The 22,563-nt window shown below is 34.7% G+C and overlaps 3 protein-coding genes across 6 annotated transcripts; 2 read left to right on the forward strand and 1 right to left on the reverse strand.

Moving 5' to 3' along the window:
* The first annotated feature begins 1,791 nt into the window (after positions 1-1,791).
* On the forward strand, positions 1,792-10,305 carry LOC125069310. Of its 3 annotated transcripts, none has more exons than XM_047678756.1 (10): positions 1,792-2,081; positions 2,505-2,677; positions 3,823-3,888; positions 4,192-4,332; positions 5,078-5,341; positions 6,030-6,174; positions 7,213-7,354; positions 8,031-8,229; positions 9,361-9,499; positions 9,740-10,305. In XM_047678756.1, exons 1-10 carry the CDS (start codon positions 1,830-1,832, stop codon positions 10,097-10,099), a joined length of 1,881 nt encoding a protein of 626 aa, XP_047534712.1. In that variant the 5' UTR covers positions 1,792-1,829; the 3' UTR covers positions 10,100-10,305. The 3 variants fall into 3 exon arrangements, with proteins under 3 accessions (XP_047534712.1, XP_047534714.1, XP_047534713.1); XM_047678758.1 differs by having other exon boundaries at positions 5,198-5,341; XM_047678757.1 differs by having other exon boundaries at positions 4,195-4,332.
* Positions 10,306-10,647: 342 nt separating this feature from the next.
* LOC125069281 (mpv17-like protein 2) lies at positions 10,648-12,671 on the reverse strand. The gene is made up of 2 exons (XM_047678716.1): positions 12,491-12,671; positions 10,648-11,496 (listed from the first exon to the last, which is right to left on the reverse strand). The coding sequence occupies exon 2, from the start codon at positions 11,482-11,484 to the stop codon at positions 10,852-10,854; it is 633 nt and encodes a 210-aa protein (XP_047534672.1). The 5' UTR covers positions 11,485-11,496; positions 12,491-12,671; the 3' UTR covers positions 10,648-10,851.
* Positions 12,672-13,295: 624 nt separating this feature from the next.
* LOC125069169 (nuclear receptor coactivator 5) lies at positions 13,296-22,515 on the forward strand. Of its 2 annotated transcripts, none has more exons than XM_047678566.1 (8): positions 13,296-13,428; positions 13,526-13,799; positions 13,972-14,102; positions 14,999-15,151; positions 15,554-15,668; positions 20,123-20,322; positions 20,700-20,872; positions 21,845-22,515. In XM_047678566.1, the coding sequence occupies exons 1-8, from the start codon at positions 13,422-13,424 to the stop codon at positions 22,091-22,093; spliced, it is 1,302 nt and encodes a 433-aa protein (XP_047534522.1). In that variant the 5' UTR covers positions 13,296-13,421; the 3' UTR covers positions 22,094-22,515. The 2 variants fall into 2 exon arrangements, with proteins under 2 accessions (XP_047534522.1, XP_047534523.1); XM_047678567.1 differs by having other exon boundaries at positions 14,999-15,145.
* Positions 22,516-22,563: the final 48 nt, after the last annotated feature.

Raw genomic sequence — 22,563 nt, forward strand, 5'->3', positions numbered from 1 at the left:
TGGATTATTATTTTTAAAAATATGAAGTAGATTTATCGTCAATTATTTCATTCACTTAACTTATTCTTATTTACGACAACAAACTATATACTTCTTATAGAATTTATTGTCTTTGTTAGAATTCATATTAGCAAAATCTTACATAGTTATTACGTTTTTATATATGTTTTCAACTTTCATGGAGATCAGTCGAACTGTTTACAAATTGACGTGCAGAGCCATCTAGTTGCGGGTTACAACAAATTTGAAAATACAAAAACCTTCTCCATGAACAAAATACACACGTGCCAACTTTCATGATAATCGATCAAAAGGTGTCAAAGTGTATTAATTTTAAACTAATATGCCAACAACGATTTTATAAATACATATCTACAATCTACATATGTATATATTGTCGTCATTGGCTAGAAGTGACGTCAATATGAGTGATATAGAAACTTGAAATTTGATTTTCTCAAACCACCTGCAAACTATCTTTAGCATATCGCACTTTAGTTTTACGTAACTTTTGACCTACGACCTTACAGACATATTGATTACATTTATGCTTTACTTGAACAAGTTATTGCTTCCTACGCAGTACGCTTATATATATATTTTACATATTTATTTCTTGCTGACCTGGGAGCCACGTGATCATTCAAAAGGCTGCACGCATTCAAACTTTTTTTATAACAATCATATTTTCTTATTTTACGCATTTAAAAACACATACAATACGAAATATAAAGACATATGTTTTTTGGTTTTTTTTTTCTAAACATTTTAATGATCTGAGTTTTAATTTGATAACAGTAGGAGTAGGTATCCCTAACGAAAAATCAATTATGTTGCAAACACGCTCTTTTCGCTTCCTCCTTCTAATTGTATGTAGCGTACAATTATTACATTTGTTTCATAATGTGTTGTGTAAGAAGAACCAATGACGCATACCAAAATTTTTATTCGCCAACTACATAAGACATATCGTTATCCAGTGCATCCAATTTTCAGTCACATGATTAAGATTTGAATTGAGTTTTTTTGTTAACAAAGATCAAAGAACAAAGATAAGATGAAGATAAAGTCTGTAAGTCCTGACGCTGATAAGCTATATTCATTGGTGAATAAAGGTATAAGGATATATTTTCCAATCTTTTTTTAACTGCACCTGTTAGTACAAGGTATAAGTGTGGTTTGTCACGGTAGCATGCGTAAGCGATCCCGTGGCGCCCGCCGAAAGACGGAGAGGGTACCGCTGGGTACCTTTTAGTGGGTAAACCCGGCGTACCTGGGCGCACTCGGCGTCCAGGGCTCCAGGGAGTCCCACAAGTGTGAGTGTAACTGATCACAATTCAAACGAAAAATAATTTTCGTTTTAGTGCAAGGATTAAATAAAAGCTTGTTACAAAAAAAAAGATATTTATTTGTTATTATTTTATACTATCTAGCCGCCCGGGTAAAATAAGGGTTTACACAAAACTTTTATACCGTACTACATATAACTCGTCTTTCCAAGACTCATTACTAACCTAACCTAACGATTATAAACCATTAATAATTGAATAAAAGAGCGTTCGATAAATTTTGAGTTGATCACGTTATCAAAAAGACAGAGAGACAGAATCAGCGGTGGTTTATGAGTAAGTGATAATACAACGTTTTTTCCGTTAACAAACACACGGGATGAACGTTGACAAATTAGCAATATCGTAATTGTTTCACAATTAAATTAACAGTACAATATTAAGTGTCCGAGACACTCGAGTCCGCAGTTGACAATTTAAAACAAACATAGACGACAGAACATCCCTGAGTGTAGTACTAAAAGAAATAATAACCTAGAAATGCCTTCAGGTGTCATATTCATAATATATATTCCGTCTAGTAACTATGAACATATTCTCAAATTTGGTAAACCGAAAGAAATGCTTCCGATAGACGAAGCGTCGCTTGAAAAGTGTCGTTTGGAAGTGGAGTTGCGTAATAAAAAAGCGAATAGCATTCCGATACATTTGACACAGGGCTACGATAATGAATGCTTTAATCCGAAATTGGAAAACATTAACGAGGATATTGAGTTTATTACAATGGAAAGCGTAAGTAAATAAGTTAAATATCATCTGGATTATAAATTATTAGATAAGAAATAGTTTATTTTTAAATACTAAGTATTAAAAATGGAGGTAGGTATTACAGGGAATGTTAGATTCATAATTTGTATTAATAATATTGACTATTAAATTCTACCAACATTACAGATGTATTTATCACACTATCACCATTAAATATAATTCTGTATCATAAAATTTGGAGTACTCGAAACTTATTTTTTTTACATATTGGTATATATAGTCTAGCTACAACAGCCACATTCAAATTTCATTTAAAAACGATAGGCAGTATTGAAACTGGAATATACAATCCAATATACATGGTATTGCATTACAATTACAATTTAAGATTTTTGTTTAGTTTTTAGCTTCATTGTAGCGTTCTCAATTTACATCTCAATATTGTAGATTTTGGAAGAGTTGTTAAGAAAACTAAAGGTCGAGCACGCAGTATGGTTGGGCGACAAATTAGGCAATTACTACGAAGTCGTTTTTCCATTGGCCACTGGGGACCCATGCGAGACCATGCTACATTGTCTCACGCAACTAGGAATTGGCGTTCGGAGCAAATCTATAGTCAGGTCAGTCTAACAGTGTCACAATTAATTTAGCTACGATTTCGCAAATGTTTCTCATCACTTGATGGTATGGCTTTGTGCAAGCCCGTCTGGGTATCACCAACTCATCAGCTATTCTGCCGTCAAGCAGCAATATTTGGTATGTTGTATTCCGTTTTGAAGGGTGAGTAAACTAGTGTAACTAAAGGCACAAAGGACATAACATCTTAGTTCCTAAAGTTTGTGGCGCATTGGCAAAGTAAGTGATGGTAATTATTTCTAACAGCGCCAATGTCTATTGGCGGTGGTGACCACAGTGTGGTATTACATTAAAAAATAAACTCTGAAAATATAATTATTTTACTGCATATAATTATAAAATATATAACTTCTGACTTACAACAAGTCCAATCATTTCTTCTGATGTACATGTACATCTCGATAGTTATAATTATATAAAAAAAAAAACATATACAGACACACAACCCGTTACACATTTAGATAGATATATAAACGGATTACGTAAATGGGTACAGAGTAAGATTAATTACATTAAAGGTTTACAGGTTATAATTCAAGTAATATTATTAAGCTATTTATAAAATTACAGCGAAGTCATAAATCCCTCCACGGCAACATATTTAGATCCTCGATATACATATTATTATCACAATAAGTTTAGTCTCGTTTATCTCTCAATGCTCTATACTATACGTATTAATGACGGTACGAGTGTTCGGCATAATCCCACTCATTCATAGCTTTTTGGCTTCCTGAAAAATTATATCAAATATTTAATAACGAACATTATGAACATGTAACTAGCAACACACATCCGAAGAATATTCAGGCACACTTTTACAATAAATACATGTAGAATTTTAAAGTTATTATTTTGGTACATTTTTTAAAACGTAAAATTTCTTCTAATTTGTAATGTAGTACTACCGAGAAGACCACAAAAGAGACTTAGTAGTTACTGTTTTTCTTTTTTTTTTTAATAGAAAGATTTGTAGATTGTCAAATGGGCAATGGCGTGAAAATCAACGATTATTATTAACTCCAGGCTGTTCTATCATGTAATGTAATATTCTTAAGTTAGTATATACATGTAAATCCTTTTTTTTTTCAATATCTAACACGACGTTTGTTTTTTTAAATTGTTTTAGCGTTCTACCGTGTAATGTGGTGCATGCGGCGATTGAATTTATTGTTGATGATGATGACGCAATGCTGTGAGTTACTTTTATCTTGTATATTATTAATTGTTATAGTTTCTTATTCCACGCATTAAATATTTAAATATCAAATTTAATCAAAATAAATGTGATATTTTATTAATTGTGGCCTATGATACAACTTAGATAGGATATTTTGTGGTCACGTTTTTGATAGTTCCAAAGTTATACTAAAAATAGAAGTTATTATAATATCCTAAAAAAAAAAAAGATGACTGGCCCATAATGAAGAAATTAAAGTAAACAAATTCAAATAAATACATTGTCAATTTTAAATTCTTTTCAAAAAACTCGACCCAGAAGAAAAAACGAAGAAGCAAAACGATGGCGCAATTTCGTTGAGTCAATTAGGTCAAAACTGACAGTCAAGCAAGTTGTAGACGGCGTCCGGGGCGGTGGAGAGCTATCGTTTGACTATCTTACGCTTATTATAACTGCCGAGTAAGTATTGAAGTTCTTACGCGATTTTATACTTAAATATAATAATATTAGAAGAAATAATACGGACTTAAAAATATATTGAATTGAGACTATCTTAATTGGCTACTTTTCGTAAATAATTACTCAATTAATTAATACGTATGTATTCAACCAACATGCAGATCTAAATATTTTTGCCTTTTATCAAAAATTCGTCAGAGGATCAACACGTACATACGATAGTGTAAAAAAACTGGGCTTAGGATTTGTAGAGCGGGCATGCGCTACGTAATGTAGCGGCTTAAGGTATGTAGCAGGATTCTGAATGTAGACAGTCAACTATTGACATGCCTACGATGGATTCAGTTGTGCATAAAAAAAAATCCAGTTATCTTATTTTGTATGCTGTAACACAGTAGGTCGTTTTAAATTTTACAAAATAAACAGCAGTATTGGTTTATTTTATTGCTTGTGCAAATATTCCTACCAAAGAACTTATAAAACATTAATTTGTTATCTAAGTGATTAAAAAGATTAGTTGATGTATCGTATAATACTTAACTCATGTTTATGATAATTCATCTCGCTGGAGGAAAAAATCTCGCGGAAACCTGAATGTATTGTACTGTTAGATGATGGATACAGTGCAACGTGTCTGTGTTTGCTACATCAACCACGCCATTCTGAACCTTCAATCAACTCCAAAACTCTTTGAGGAAAGGATTTTTTTTAAAGTGTTTTTTTTATGTCATGTTTACGTATACAGTTCCTTAGCAGCTCTGGGCCTAGTCGAAAACAATGCGTCAAATATAGTGGCGGCCATGTTAGTCTCACCTCTTATGGGGCCTGTGATGTCAATAACATTCGGTACAATCATCTCTGATAGAAGTCTGGTTCGGAGCGGCTTCGAAAGCTTGGTCCTGGGAATGTTCCTATCACTCTTATTTGGATTTATTTTCGGTTTAATATTGGGAGCTACCGAAATGCCTTGGGGTTTTGGAGACTGGCCAACTGAAGAAATGAAGTCAAGGTAAACTAGTAATTACATTACTCACGTAACTTCACTTGGTGGTAGGGCTGCATTTAAGCCCATCAGAGTAGAATCCGGAAAGTCATCACGTTCATGTTTAAATGGTCATGGAGTAGATGTGACTACAGGCACAAGGGATATAAGATCTTAGTTCCCATGGTTTGTGACGCATTGACAATGGGAGTGATGCTTTTTATTTCTTATAGCTCAAATATCTACTAACCATCCGGTGGAAACTTTTGACAGTTTTCCTTCCTATATCAAATAAAAAGGCGTAATATAAATGTATATAATACTTAGTATTTTTTAAAAGAGAGTTCGTTTAAGACTCTCAAATATCCACTTATCATCAAACATCTACTAATGGAAATCCTACTCAAGGAAACTTGAAAATTTCACACAATTACTCACCGAAGCGTATCGCACCACTGAAAAGAGCTTCGAATGCTGAAACCTAAATGTAATTTATCTTACTGTACAAGACAATATTGTATAATTATCACTTTTGAGTTCTTGGTTTTGTTTTATTTATTGACCACCACAAATGGAAAAAGGTGGACTTAATGTCTAAAGTCTCTAAATAATCAAAGACAATAAGATTCAAACATAGACAAGTTTACAACTTTTTACGAATTGTTATATTCCTAACGAATGTCTCCGTTATATATTACTATTGTTTCTTTTCTAGAGGAAACGTCCGTTCGTTATGGATGGGCGTGCTTTGGGCTCTAACCTCCGGAACGGGTGTGGCCCTCGCCCTTTTGCAAGGCAGCGCTGGACCTTTAATAGGCATAGCCATTTCAGCTTCACTGTTACCTCCGGTTGTTAATTGCGTGAGTATTATATTTAACGTTGACGGGCTTATGTTGTTTATTAATGTCCACACGATAATTAAAACAAAGATAATTTAAATAACGTTTAAAATAACAGTTGCGTTATAAATGGAAAGGTAAATAAGGAGTTACTTCTATTTCATTAAAGGTGATTACTAGAAAAGCGGAGTCCAGTGGCTAAAACAAAAGATCTAAGCTGAAATATCTCCTAAATATTTCCATCAAACCATCAAACATTTGAAAAACGTAAATAAACTCGTAACCTTAGCCCAACAATGGAGGATTTACACGTTGTTACTGATACTTTAATAAAAAAATTACTATTATTATATTTTGTGTGTTCATATTGGATTCGCGCAAATACTACGTGGTAGGATTGATTATAACATTTTGAACTTTTTGAAGGGACATATTTTCCACCACTTGGTGACCATTCATCATCAGTTGGCCTATTTGCCAATCCGCTTACCTGTATACTTTATTTAAAATACATTTTATTTGACAATATTTTTTTTCGGAGCGTGAAATCATTCAGAGATCATTATTTTTTGGATAATGCTAATAAAAGCAGATTTAAATACACAAAAGTTTTACTTAAAAATATTGTATCTAAAATGTCAGTACTATAAAATGACTGATAATTTAGATATACAATAATTATATTGTTTGTTTATAATATTATAAAACTATAGTGTTTTGTTAATAACTAAAAATGATGCAACAACGGTAACTTAGCCCAATTCTTAATAAAATAAAATATTTCGAGTTATAAATAGTAGTAACAAATAATGGAAAAAACAATAATAATGTCAGAAAAATATATGTTCCTAATATTATATGCACATTTATTACAATTAAAATTATAAATAAGTAAATTAAAGCGCATTCAAAATGAAGGAGAACATTGAGCGAAAGGGCAAACGAGTATGCATTAAAGACGCTAACGAACAACATTAGACAAGGTTAGATGCACGTATGTGTAGATGTAAAATTCATGACATTACGTAAAGTTGTACGTTGTACGTCATTTATCTACAGGGCTTGTTTTGGGCGTTGGCGTGTATATGGCTGTTGTATCCAGGCGTGAAAATACCCCACATCAAAGGGGAGCCGTATTACGGTAATTCATCTTACGTGCCGCTCTACCATGAATACATGCCTATAGAGTTCGCTGTTAATGGTAAGATTTGCATATTAAGATCACTTAAATGTCGGTCGTTCATGCCCTTTACCTGTATTTACCTTCTCTTCAGTTCTAGTAGCTCTCTAATAAAGAATTCATTGACACTATGAACTTTAATAAATAGATATATTGTAATAAGTTTAATTCGCTATTTTTTGGAACTTTTTGTAAAATGTAATACAATCTTTCAACAAAATCCTCAAATAACCACGATGAAAACATACGTTTTTTTTTCATTAAAAAAATCTGTAGATTATTGTAAAAATGTATAATGAACGACAACAATTAATTATTTCGGTATACCTAATTAAATAAGTGTAATTTGTAGGTACGCGAAAACAGTAATCATGTCGATCACCCGTATTAAAATCGCCTTAAAATTCTGGTCATACAATAATATTAAAAATGCATTTTTAATCATGTCTACACTAGGGCAACTCTTTCGCATTTTATGATGACAGAGAAATTTATAACTTTCGTTTTAATTAAAATTACCTATAGCTAAGATTTCAATGTAACTTTTTCTATACTTAATAATATCCGCCGTGATTACATTCTTTATGATTCAAAGCCTCATTCCAGTTTTCCATGTCACAACTAAAAGGGAGTCTTATGATGTAGGTGCATATAGTTATATATATATATATATATAAACTAGATATTATTATTACAGGAATCGTGAGTTGTTGTCTGACCATCGTGAACGTAATCTGCATATTCATAACCGCCATCATCTTTCTCAAAATCAAGGAGGTTGCCGCCCCGTACACCTCTACTCCCGATTTAAGGAGATTCTGGGAAAAGGACATCAAAGTAGCAAGGGAAGCGAACCGTGCTAATCTGTATAAAGCTGAAGATGATGAACGAACTGAGTAAGATATCTTAATTGTTAAACATTTTGGTTTGCATTTTTTCGGTATGGTGATTTTCGTCACATTTAAAAAAAAATTACAAAATTCTTGAATAGCCTAATTGTGTAAGTATGTATCTACATTTTTTTATATTATTTAAATGTTGATGATGACATAATATAATTTTTTTTATATTATGAAATGTTACTTACCATAAGGGCTAATTGAAACTATGTTTTTTCTCATTTTCTGATCTTTTGTGTTGGAATTCAACCGACTTATTTTTAGTCTCAACTAAATGCAATGTTCGCAAGAGTAGCTTAGAACGTCTATCGATTTTCATTAACCTTAACTAAGAAATATCGAAAGCGGATTTAATTAATGACAAAATGAAGTAGGTAGATGTTTCTTGAGGGTAGGTATACTAAACGTATGCCTACCTAAAGTATCATCAATCGTTTAGGTTCAAATGTTCACTGTTATTATAAATAAATAAGATCAGTTAATTAGAGTTATGCGACACAAGTATATTTTAATTTGTGAAAAGTAATATTTATGATGTCCTATATTTTATTGTTTACACTTAAAAACCTTCTCTTGAAATACTAGTGAAAATACATAAATGTACATACCATAGGTTAATGATACATTGAATCCCATAACCTTTCACGACATCAGCTTCAATTAAAAAAAAATGTGCCTAGTCAATTCACTATAAAAAAAGAGTAAGTCATTATTGTTTAAGGTGTCTGCCCACTGGCCATTACACCGTATCATACCATGATAAAACATATTCTTTGAATTTATAAGAAGTATTCTTTCTCGTATTCTGACTATTCTACCCGCTACTACTAGTCAGCCTACTGGACCGTTTCGACACTAACCAACACCGTCGTAGGCCATGCACGGAGCGTCAACAATAATCGGTAAGTATATTTTGCCAATGCTGATAAGCTCCGTGCATGGCCCGCGATGGTGCCAAACCTAAATTAACTACTTGAAAAGAACTCATAAATGTCAAAAGAACGGGAACAGTCATATCATGCATGATACTTTCTGCTAGGCATATACCTATGTCCTACCTGATAGGCATGTTTATAGCACGGTGTAGTGGACAGACTCCTTTAACATGATTACAAACATTATATCCAGGTTGGTATTGGAAGATTTACAACAAAGCAACGATGAGGAAGTTAAAGAAAAACTGGAGGCAGCCGTTCAAGAAGCACTCGACGATGAAACGTATAGGAAAGTTAAGAGAATGAGCTATCAGAGCCATACCGCAGACGAGGTACACATGTACTATATAATTATTAGAACTCGTGTAGGTACTTAATAATCATGTCTCTGCCATTGCCAATATATTCCAAAAAATATATTTTAAAACTAAGTTATTTTTATGTTAATACGATCTCAAATTAAGTTTAAAAAAGTGGTTAAAAACTTAGTCTCATTTATCTGGTTTATTAGATCTCTTATATATATGTAGATGTATTTTTTTTTTTTAATTGTATATTTATTCATTCGTTAGGTAATACGTACAATTGGACTTCAAGCTCGAAGCCCAGCATCGATCCGATCAAGCGTAATCGCGTCTGGGGTAGCGACCCCTCGCGGTAAAGGATCAAATATTAATGACATCGCTGCTTTGGATAAACTGCTGACTTCATTACTGGGCTTACAACATAAAAGGACTAGATCGTTCAGATCACATTTTGGAACGCCGAGAACAAGTAGATTACCGACCTTAGAAGAATTTGGACGAAACAGACGCTCGGAGTCGTGGTCAGATAAAATATTTGAAGATTCCGTTGTTCGGAACGTCATTAATAGCTTGAGGTCGAGCAAAAGAAATTCGGCTGCTGAAGAACCTTTTTTGACTCCCAAATAATAATTAAAGAATAATTTACGTAGAGTTTAGCAGTTGTTATAGTGATTCAAAATGCTTTATGCAAAAAAAAAAATGCTGTAATATTAAAATTTTACCTTAATATGAAAGTTTATATTTTTTAGGTTACTGGACGTATTAGGCAAAATAAACCACATATTTTAACATTTGGTATAAATCTATGGGGAGAACTATCTTTGATATTGATAATATCCATATACTTTAGTAGGATATTTCAAACATTGTTTTATTGTAATAAACAAATTTGTATTTTTGAAATTTATACTTTTCCTTTATTTTCAATTGTAATTTTTTTAGTATAGTAGTAGCAGTAGTAGTAGTAATGTCCCATTAAGAAGTATTACCAATATTTCTATTCACTCCTCCAATCAAGTTTAAAGCTTTTGTTTGGAACCAACGACTGTTTACACCCACATTTGAAATATCCTAGAAATGAAATCATTTCGCAATATATACATACTCTTTTGATATATATATCGATAACTTTTATTTAAGGCGTTATATTTACCGGGAAATAAAACAATTGTAAACAGTTTTATATAATAATTTATAATTATCATATAATAACAATGTTTAACAAAATAGTATTTACTCAAATACAACAATCACAGCCAAGCTTTATGGATGATAGAACTGTTTAAATAATATTTTATATTATAATTGATATGTACAATAGGTTTGGTGTGCTATGTGAAATAAATTGTATTGAATGTAACATCATTTATTAATCCCTGTCATGACGATTTTGAATCCTGTGGGGGAATTTTTATTGTTTTTTTATGTTTAACTTGTGAAGTATAAACATCATATCCTAAAGATATTGTATTATCATACAAAACTCTATATTTAGTTGGTAAGAAATAAAAGTTGATAATCTGCGCTGGGGGCCATACTAACCACTCGGCGTGATACAATGTAACAAACTTGTCTCTGACTTCTTCTTTAAAGTTACCCACAGGGTCTTTTTCAAATAGCGCCAAACTACCGAAAAATGTCACAATCATAATTGGTGAAAATATTAATTGGTCAAGTAATAACTTCTTTGCTACCATGTCAAATGTTTTACCTATTATAAATTTGTCTAAAATTTTATACCAGTGATGGCATAAAACACCTACCGCAGCACCGGAAAAAGCCATGTGCATGGTTCTTTTAGCATTATATTTATCTTGTTCCTTAGTGTATATTTCATAAGTTTGTTCCATAATGTCACCTAAAGATGATAAAGTTACGGAAATTGTAACATTTGTGTATAGTAAATATTTGTCACTAAAGGCAACATTGACTACTTTTCTTGCACCAGTAGCAACACCAAGACTTCGTAAATTGCTTGCAATCCTTCTCCAGGTAAGGCCTAAAGCTTGCATTGTAAATTATATCTGAAAAGAAATTCAATAATACATTTATTATTTTACATTTGATACATTAATGGTCTGGATACATGATATTTATTATCTTCTAAAAAGCATTTAAAATATTAGGTACCTATTTATATTCGGTAATAACTAATAATACAGACTGCAATATTTGGTTTAAAATGTCTAGAATTGTATTTTAGCACTAGACATTTTATAATCTAATAATTCTAACGAGAACATCTTTTAAATTTCCCACAGTTGGGAATAGGTCTACTTTTCCTTTAAGAAGGTCTGGAGCTAATTCCACCACATTACTACAATGTGGTTTAATGGATACACATATGGAAGAATTTCATTGAAGACATATGCAGCTACTTTGTGATGTTTCCCTGATTGCTGAACATAAGATGAATTAAAAACAAAAAATAAGCTTGTGGCTATGCAGTGGTGCTTGACTGGGCTTGAATCCGTAATCATCAGTTAAAATGCATGCAATAGAACCACTCACCACCTTCGCTCATATTAATAATAATTTACAACACTTGTTAGACCCATTAAGGATTTATAATTAAATATTATTGTGTTTCTAAAATACTTAAAACAATGCCAACAATATATTAGAAATTATTATACAGATTGACAGTGCCAGGTGGCAAAACAATTGTCTTTTTTTAATTTTAAAGAACTCATGCCCTTAAAATATATTGACGAAATTATTTTAAAGTAGGTTCTTTCTGCCATGTTAATGATTTTATAACTTTATTCATAAATATCAAATTTCTCTTAAATTATATTTTTAAACCAAAAATTGTTCGCAATTTTTATTATCTATTTTTGGCCTTGGCGATGCTATCATACCAACCTATCGTTTTTAGCAATCTACGCATTTGAGTATATTTTTATTTTTTTATGAAACTTGTCATGTGACTATTTATTTTAAATATCATTAATTTATATAAATATACTATTGTGTAAGAGACTATTATAAAATTAAGAATTATAATTTTATACTTACATTTCCAATGAGATCTTTTATTAAAACTTTAATGTCTACTTTTTTAGACACATTTACTTAAAAGTACAAAATTAAGTAGAAAAATCCCAAAATCATTTTTTTTATTAATTTCATTTTTAAACTATTCAAATATCTAACCTAAAAACTAAACCAATGCCATTCAAAAACTGACAGCGACTGACAGACGGAGACGACAGTAATGAGAGTATCAAATTGTCATCCAAAGATGAAAAGTGTGACGAAGGACAGATAGTATGGAACAGATGAGGGTCATCATTTAATTTTTAACAATTTTACTCGTAAAATATGACTAGATCTCGAGGGATTAGTCAAATTTACATTCAACATGTTCATTTAAGTTTTTATTATGGTGAAATGTAATGTATGTTATATTAGCAACAGATTTAATAGATTACCATAAAATGCTGCTACAAAAATTAAAGCAAAATAATTTTAAAATGCCACAAAGAGTTTGATGTCTCAGGCTTGCTAGAAAACGTAAGCTTAATATGTGATTTTAAGTGCTTCTGAAATTTTACTCATAGGAAAGTTATATTTCATTCGTATATTAATGCAGTAATACGTAGTAGGAAATAAGTTTATTAAAATTTAACTTCATATATGTTTTACAAGTATAAAGTAAGTTGTTATCGAGTTTAAAGAAAAAAAAAAACAAACTTATTATGTCATTAATTTTTACTTTCGAGGTATTATATCTGTGAACATTGTTAACTGAATCAAGTTCTTATCTGTGAATGTTATTTATGTAGTGCTTGCTATGCTATCAAATTCCTTCATTGTTTGACATTGACAATTTACTTGTCTTAGAATACATATTAATTTTAAATATTTTCAAAGTTATAGAAATAAAATAGCTTAGAGTGTATTTGGCAATTTGACTTTATTTAAGTTCTGCTAATAGTTATCAACAATGGCAGGTTGTTTTAATTAAAATACTATCGATATGCTTATTGAATTTTACTAATATATTGGTTATAAAAAATAAAAATAATGTATGTAATTATTTTGTTTTAGACAAATTAACGCTAGATAAGCAGGCAATGAAAGATTATTCGACGGCTCATCTTCGTATATACGTTGGCGGACTCACCGATGATGCTAATGTTGACGAACTTTACAATCATTTTATCGAATACGGCAAAATTGATGGAATAATCATAAACAGAATATTTGGATTTGTACAGTTTCAACAGGAGTCAAGTGCGATCGAAGCAATAAATAAAGCTAATTTCAGTGTTTTTCAAGGGAAAAAAATAACTGTCAGAGCTGCCCAACGTAATGGACCAAAGTAAGATTTGTTATTACCAATAAAGTACATGTTAAATGCATAAAAAAGTAGTACCAGAGTATAAATATAAAACATTAATGCTATCATATTAATATAGTCAAAGTATAAAGTCATAGTATTAATTTTTAAGCTATAAATGTATTTAACATATTTATTCCTGCTACCAATATAGACGAGAAACTGATGTGGTATCGATTCAATCAGATAAACCCCCGCTTGCAGTACCTGAAAATATACCTAATAAAGGTGGGGATGATATCACTGAAGATCCTTATGACAATTATGGAAACTATGTTGGTGAAAGTAAGAATCATTTCATATTTTAGATAAAAAAATATAGATTAAATATAATTAGAATACTTTATACTAAAGCTATATTTAAGAATACTTATATTTTTTATAATTGCAGTATATTTGGCCAATTATGAGTAATGTTGTATTATTGTAAACTTAGAAATTCTACACAATTCCTAGGAAATACATACATTTCTTAACCTACTAACCCTTCTAGCTAAAAGTAAGCCTAGTACTAGAGGTAGGCTTATTTTAAACAATATTTCATATAGAAATATTTGTTTTAAAAACTCTTAAATATATTTCCTGTCAAATATTTGTAATTCCTAGGAAGATTTTGTGATTATTGATGATATACATTTATATACTAATTATATAAATAATGTTTTTTTTAAATTGAATTCAATTTTTACCATAATTGAATTAAAGATTATTATTCTCTTAAATTTTTCATAGGAAGTACTTCTTTATCTGTAGTGATTAAATATTATAATGGAAAGCATTTAAATGCACTTTGCATAACATAATTAATTTTTATTTCTTGAGTTTAATTATTTGAATATACAACATGTATATGGCGAAGATATTTTATTGTTTAATATTTAAACACCTGCATGTAAAGCATGTAAATGTCCCACCATTGGGTAAAAGGCTTGGAGTTTGTTACACCATGCTTCGTCATTGTGGATGGGTAAATATGGGTTGTGAGTGGGAATTTTACCACACACATGCAGTTTTCTGTATGAGTGTGGTGAAATTAAATTAATGACATGATAACCAAATGGCACATTCTAGAACTTAGTGTTAAGCATCTAGACACTAGGTTATCTTGGTCAAAATATATTTTAATAATTTGTTTCAATAAATATATTTAATACTAATTAATATTTCTATTAATGTATCAGATTATAGAGAAGAAGAATTTGAAGAAGGTTACAATAAGCAGGGTTGGAATGAGCGAGATGCGGCGACTCGAGGAGGGCCGCGGGGCCGCGCTCGCGGGCGCGGGAGGGGGCGCGGCGGTCCCCCCAACTTTAGAGAACGATCGCCCGGTAGAGGTTACATGTTTAACTATTTGTTAATTTTATTATCAAAAAGTGAAAGTTAAAAAAAAAAAAAAAATGCGCATTGGTAAAGAACAGAAGAACATAATTTCATTTCTGTATATAAAACCATGAATTTAAACATTTATTAAACCTAATCTACTATTTAAAATATAAATTTATATTTTTTTTAGTTAAATTCAAATTTAAATATATTATTCTTTATTCTGTAGATGAGCATCACACTTATTGATAATGATAATTAATCAAAGTAAAAAATACCACAGGTTCAGAACTGAAAATAAATCTATTATTGGCATAAATTATGAAGATCGGCGGAAGAAAGGCCATGAGTTTTTTATTAGTCAAGTGTATTTTTGAAGAGCATGTCAATGATCGTCATTTTATAACTTACAGGTAGCGAATGGCCTGAGAGAAATTATGACAGATACCCACAGCCCGAGTATCCAAGGGCATTACCAGTACCCGAGAGGAATGACTGTGAAATTATAGTAGTTTCGAAAGCTCTAACGTAAGAAAATGATTATAATATTTAATTAGAAAACTCTGGGTGCTAGGGCTTTATGCAAGCCCGTCTGGTTAGATACTCCCCCACTCATCAAATATTCTACCGCCAAATTACTCAGTATTGTTGTGTTTTGGTTTGAAGGGTGAGTAAGCCAGTGTAAGTACAGGCACAGGGGACATAACATCTTAGTTCCCAAGATTAGTGGTGCATTGGCGATGTAAGGTATGGTTAATATTTCTTACAGCGCCATTGTCTATGGGCATTGTGGTGACCATTTACCATCAGGTGGCCCATATACACGTCCGCCAACCTATGCCATAAATATATATATATCTTCTTTTTCGTAAAATGTATATGCATGTAGGCATACTGGCAAATGAGCCAGTAGTGGGTAAGTAGTCACCATCACCTATCGACATTGGTACTGAGAAAGACATATTAACCATCCCATCCTTATAGTCAATGAACTATATTTTATTTTATTCCAGTCAAAGTAGGAATAAAGATAAACAAACCTTAGATTTACGTATACCGCGCGATTTGCTAATAGTCGTAAGTGGTAGTGCCACACTGCATACCTTCGGGTTGCAGCCGAATGGGCCGGCACGCCCGGGGAAGTACCACTCTCTCACTTAAAATCGGCGTGAAGTGGTAGCTATGTTACCGCGTTTCGTCTGGTATGTGAGAGTCCCGGAGGCCCGATACCCCCCCCCCCCCCTTAAACATGATGGTTGTGCAGAATTTGGTTACATTACCCCAGGAGGGTACCATCAGCGACTGCGGTGGAGAATCCCTCTCTGGGCATCCATGCTCAGGACATACACCACCTGAGCAGGGATGCCCAGGCTGCCCTCCGAATTCTGGGGGGGGCAATTTTGCGCTCGCCACTGTTCGGGGCAAGCGGAGCAGGCATCATAAGGCAACCCCTACCACCCTCACTGTGGACTTCTGCAACATAAGGGGACTCAACTCGAACTTGAACGCCGTCCACTTTCACCTTGAGACGGCGAAGCCGGCCTTGCTCTTTCTTACCGAGACTCAGATATCTTCTCCTGCCGATACGACTTTTCTTTCCTACCCCGGGTATAAATTGGAACATTCCTTTGTACCACGAGCTGGGGTGTGCGTTTACGTCAGAGATGATATCTGCTCTCGACGCCTCGGCAGCCTTGAAGGACAGGACCTATCAATTATCTGGCTGCGTGTAGATTGTGACGACCATCCGCGAATCTACGCTTGCCTTTATAGGTCCCATAGCGGTAATGCCGAAACCGACCGACTGGTTGAGCACGTCCAAATGGCTACAGATTCCGTACTGCAGCAGATCCCATCCGCAGAGATCGTTATTCTTGGCGATTTTAATGCCCACCATGCCGAATGGCTTGGATCGCGCACTACCGATCATGCGGGTAGATCTGTTCTCGACTTCGCTTTAGCATATGATTTGACACAACTAGTCCCCTCGCCAACGCGAATACCAGACGTGGAGGATCATACACCTTCCCTGTTGGACCTTCTGCTGACTTCCCATCCGGATGGCTACCAGGTTATCGTCGAACCCCCTCTGGGCTCGTCGGACCACTGTCTCGTCCGAAGTACAGTGCCGGTTGCGCGTTACTCACGACCTCGTTTCGTGGGCTGCCGCCGAGTGTGGCACTACAGGTCAGCAGATTGGGATGGGATGCGGTCCTTCTTTGCATCCTACCCATGGGGGCAGGTTTGTTTCTCGCCGGATGATCCGAGTGTTGTTGCTGACTCTGTTGCCGATGTGGTACTTCAGGGTATGGAACTATTCATTCCGTATTCTGCGGTCCCCATCGGTGGCAAGTCCCAGCCCTGGTTTGGTCGTTTCTGCAAAACGGCTTCACGCAGAAAATGGGAACGCTACCAAGACTGGGCTAACGCATCAGCGTCTCGTGATGTAAATACCAGCGCAATCAGAAAGGAATATAACTCTGCCTCTAGGTCCTTCAAAAACGTGATTGCTAAGGCGAAGACGGAGTACATTGGCAGAATTGGCGAGAGACTGGTGCGCCTCCCTTCAGGAACACGTGCGTTCTGGTCTCTCGCCAAGGCTGTCTTAGGGAATTTCTGTCAGCCTTCCTTACCATCTCTGCACAAGGACGGTGAGTCATTGGCCCATACAGCGAAGGAGAAGGCTGATCTTTTAGGCTCTCTCTTCGCAGCGAACTCGACTCTGGATGACCGAGGAAAGTCACCACCAACAATCCCGCGGTGTGATACCACGATGCCGGAGGTTAAATTCCTGCAAAGTGCAGTTCGTAAAGCACTTCTTTCCTTGGATATTCATAAGTCGAGTGGACCCGATGGCATCCCTCCAATCGTGCTACGGACTTGTGCTCCCGAGTTGGCGCCGGTCTTAACGCGTCTTTTCCGGCAATCCTATGCATTCGGCGTCGTCCCGAACTCCTGGAAGACTGCTTTGGTGCATCCGATCCCTAAAAAGGGCAACCGCTCAGACCCGTCCAATTATAGGCCTATAGCCATCACCTCCTTGTTCTCCAAGCTAATGGAGTCCATTATAAACTGCCAGCTCCTGCGGTACCTAGAGGAGTACCAGCTGATTAGCGACCGCCAGTACGGTTTCCGTCGGGGTCGCTCAGCCGGTGATCTTCTAGTTTACCTTACTCATAGATGGGCGGAAGCAGTTGAGAGCAAAGGGGAGGCATTAGCAGCCAGTCTGGACATAGCGAAGGCCTTCGATCGCGTGTGGCACAAAGCGCTTCTTTCGAAGCTTCCTTCCTATGGGCTTCCCGGGAAATTATGCAATTGGATTACCAGTTTTTTGGCAGATCGGAGCATCAAGGTCGTTGTCGACGGTGCATGCTCTGACTTAAAATTCGTCAATGCTGGTGTTCCACAAGGCTGCGTTCTATCACCCACTCTGTTTCTTCTGCATATCAATGACTTGTTGCAAATCAGTAACATTCATTGCTATGCAGACGACAGCACCGTAGACACCTCATACACCGGCCGTGCTAATATTTCTCGGGAAAACGTCGAAGAAAACCGGAACAAACTTGTATCTGAAATCGAGTCTTCGTTAAACAAAGTCTCGAACTGGGGTCGGCTAAACCTAGTTCACTTCAACCCCAAAAAGACGCAAGTTTGCGCGTTAACTGCTAAAAAAACACCATTTGTCGTATCTCCACGATTCGAGAACATTCCGTTAGCCGCTACAGCTAGTATCGGAATACTTGGCGTTGATGTTTCGAGTCTCGTTCAGTTCCGCGGTCAATTGGAAGGCAAAGCCAAATTGGCATCAAAAAAGCTGGGTGTGCTCAGCAAGGCAAGACAGTATTTCACGTCGGCCCATCGTCTAAGACTATACAAGGCGCAAATTCGGCCTCACATGGAATACTGCTCTCACCTCTGGGCGGGTGCTCCCCAGTACCAGCTCCTTCCATTTGACCGTATCCAACGTAGAGCGGCTCGAATTATCGACGATCAAGCCCTTTCCGATCTGCTTGATCCTTTGGCTTTGCGTAGAGATGTTGGATCGCTCTGCATCTTCTACAGAATTTATCACGGGGAATGTTCCGAGGAATTGTTCGAATTAATCCCGGCTGCTGAATTTCACCTTCGGACATCTCGTCAAAATTCCAAATATCACCCGCACCACCTAGATGTCCGAAAATCCACAACAGCGCGATTTTTAAGACATTTTCTGCCTCGCACAACCACTCTGTGGAACCAGCTTTCGCCGGCGGTTTTTCCGAACCGATACGACTTGGGAACCTTCAAGAAAAGAGCGTACTCTTTCCTGAAAGGCCGGCAACGCACCTGCAAGCCCCCCGGTGTTGCAGATGTCCATGGGCGGTGGTAGTCACTTTCCATCAGGTGAGCCTCCTGCTCGTTTGCCACCTTATGACATAAAAAAAAAAAAAAAAAGTCCAGGTATTTTGTGCTCTACTAAAAATATTGTCTAATATATCTTTATTTATACAAGACTATTCTATTTAAACACTTATATTCACTTTTAATTTTACTTCCAAGGTGTCGATAACAGTTTCGCCGACGTTCAAAACGTCATTTTTCTCAAATCCATAATGAATATAATAGATTATTCAAGCTCAAATGTTGTTTATTTAGCTTTTTTCCTCTTGTTTTGGGAATAGACTATACTTACACACACTTTACGTTAGGCTCATTCATCCTTCAAACTGGTATACAACAATACTCGTATTGTATATTGCTGTTGCTGTTTGGCAGTGCAATTTTAGGGATGAGTACCTAGCACTACCATCTTTAAGTGTTATCAATTTATTGACCAACATTTGATGTAGTTTGAGTGGACATCTAAGTTAAATTAAAAAATCAACCTCGTATTTGTTTTACGATTTTAATTTTGTATGGTTTTACCAAAACCATGTCTCCGGTCACATACACATATTTCTATAATAAACGTGTGATTTTAATATTTTTCTTTGTTGCAGAGAATATGCGGAATATATTGAAGGGCGTCTACAACGACTAGGAATAGTTGTAGATTTACTATTCCCAATGGAGGATGTTCCTATAGGAAAAGTACTCGGAAACATTGCGTCACGAGGCTGTCTTTATGCTATATTGGTAATGCCATTGAACTTGGAACACAGATCCTTGACACTGACCATCCTCCATGGCTTGCCACAAGGTAAGATGTTTTTTTGTTTTTTATTTCTTACAGTTAGACGGATTGGTAAGTGGACCACCTCATTGTAAGCGCTCACCAATGCGCCAACAACCTAGGGAAATAAGATGTCGTAGCTCTTGTGCCTGTAGTTACACTGGCTCACGCACCCTTCAAACTGGAACAAAACAATACTAAGAAATACTGTTTGATAGAGTATATTATGTTGAGTGGTTGATACCTAACCAGACGGATTTGCACATACCGCTACCAACAAGTAAATCAAAATCAAATAAATTAAGTAGTTTTTAATTGGTAACAAAACTGCAAATACTGCTATGATGTTTAATTATCAACAATATGATATAATTATATAGTTTCATGATATTCTTTATTCATAGAACATCGCAATATGCCACTTGAAGATGCGCTACAACTGCTATCAAGGAACTTTCAAGAAGTACAAAGGGGTGGACCTTCGGGGAGAGAAGCGGTGTATGCTCTGCTCGGACAGTTGGCAGATGGAAGTACCCTCACCGTGCTTCAATACGATAAAGTTATCGAGTATCTTCAGGTAAGAACATTTACTAAGTTTTGCGACTTTGACAATTTTATCCAATATGGAAGAAAACTTTATGTGATCTTACTTTTTTCGCAACATTTTGTTTACACTATATTCGAACTTGGCAGTCAATCTCAAGGGAGACTAACCAACTACACAGGACATAATAATATAGCTTCTTTCACTCATAACAATCAATAATATCAAGCACCAATATCAACATCCCAATGTTGTCAGTAAGTTAATGTAATAGTGCATTTGGATTTTGGACGCGCGAGTGCAAATGGGGTATAAGAAATGGCTCATATGTAATCTACATTATTTTGAATTATTATTATTTTTATAAATTGCAAGGTTTTATATTAACTATCTTGTTAAGATTATCTGTTAACCGATCTTGAACTAAATTAGTTAGGAATATTAAACGTTCGGCTTCGGACAGTGATCGACCTTGAGTTGGATACTAGTAAATTTTCTGGTTATTATAAACACACTGTGAATTGAAAGACAATAAATCAATGTGTTTTCATGCAGGATATATATGAATTTAGTTATAGTTTACTTGATAGTAGGGCTTTGAGCACGCTCATTTGGGTAGGTACCTCTTATTAAATATCACGCCCTCTACCGCTAATACAGCAATACTTAGTATTTTTGCATTTAAGTTAAAAGGGTTAGTGAGCCAGTGTAACTAAATTCATAGGGGACATAACATCTTAGCTCCCAAGATTGGCGGCGCATGGATTAATATTTCTTACAGCGCCTATGTCTGGGCAGCGGTTATCACTCACCATAAGGTGGCCCATTCGGCTGTCATCTTAGATATGTAATATGGTAAATTGCCACTGAACAGATTTTGCCAATTCTTCTCGATAAAATCTACATTCCGGCCCGATGGGCTCTATAATATAATTTATTTTGTATTATTACGTGCTAAAATACTTGCAAGTCTTCTTGTGTAAAGTATATTTATATTTCTTATAGGAACGCAGAGAACAACAAGTCAAGATAGAATTAGGCGAGCCATTAACCACTGCGACGACTAATAGTAAAACTCAAGTGGATTTACAACAAAGAATATTGAATATACTCAACGATAAGAAATCTTTGGGAAAATCTGAATCTCCGCCCGTCGCGAGTCCGCCAGTGAGCAAGCAAGAATCACAGAACAAACTGTTAAATGATCCGACAGTCAGAAAAGCTTTAGATTCAATATTACAAAAATTCGTATAACTTATGTTCATAATTTTCAAAGCTATCATTATTGGAATAGTAATATAGCAGTATTAGAAATAAGATTTCTCATTTAATAAAATGTAATGACGACTACAGTTTGAAGTTCATTCCGCTAAATAATAATTACAGAACTTTTTTAGTACACGTAAGGTGATATTGTAGTTTTAAATGTTAAATCATGCTCAATAAAGCTATCGAAACTGCACAGGTTTGGTTTATCAGAGATAAATGCGAAATAAAATACAAAATATCCCGATGCCTAGGATTTAATCTGTGACGAATTATTTGTGTATACTTTTGTTACAATATGGAAACATTTTCTATTAAAAACGATTTTGCGTTTTTAATAAAGATTTCTTATTACAATTATTAGAACAATATGTAATTTTAAGAAAACAAATAAATGATTTTTTAATTTATTAATTCGTATTATTTATGACGTTTGAAATAAAACACAAGATAATTTA

The sequence above is a fragment of the Vanessa atalanta genome, chromosome 15 (assembly GCF_905147765.1).
Source record: "Vanessa atalanta chromosome 15, ilVanAtal1.2, whole genome shotgun sequence".
NCBI classification, from domain to species: Eukaryota; Metazoa; Arthropoda; class Insecta; order Lepidoptera; family Nymphalidae; genus Vanessa; species Vanessa atalanta.

Coding starts and splice junctions, on each gene's coding strand:
- LOC125069310 (XM_047678756.1), top strand. CDS start 1,830: ATGCCTTCAGGTGTCATATTCATAATATATATTCCGTCTAGTAACTAT. Junction 6,175..7,212: donor TACCTCCGGTTGTTAATTGC/GTGAGTATTATA, acceptor ATTTATCTACAG/GGCTTGTTTTGGGCGTTGGC. Junction 9,500..9,739: donor AGAGCCATACCGCAGACGAG/GTACACATGTAC, acceptor TTCATTCGTTAG/GTAATACGTACAATTGGACT.
- LOC125069281 (XM_047678716.1), bottom strand. CDS start 11,484: ATGCAAGCTTTAGGCCTTACCTGGAGAAGGATTGCAAGCAATTTACGA.
- LOC125069169 (XM_047678566.1), top strand. Junction 15,152..15,553: donor AGAACGATCGCCCGGTAGAG/GTTACATGTTTA, acceptor TATAACTTACAG/GTAGCGAATGGCCTGAGAGA. Junction 20,323..20,699: donor CCTCCATGGCTTGCCACAAG/GTAAGATGTTTT, acceptor CTTTATTCATAG/AACATCGCAATATGCCACTT.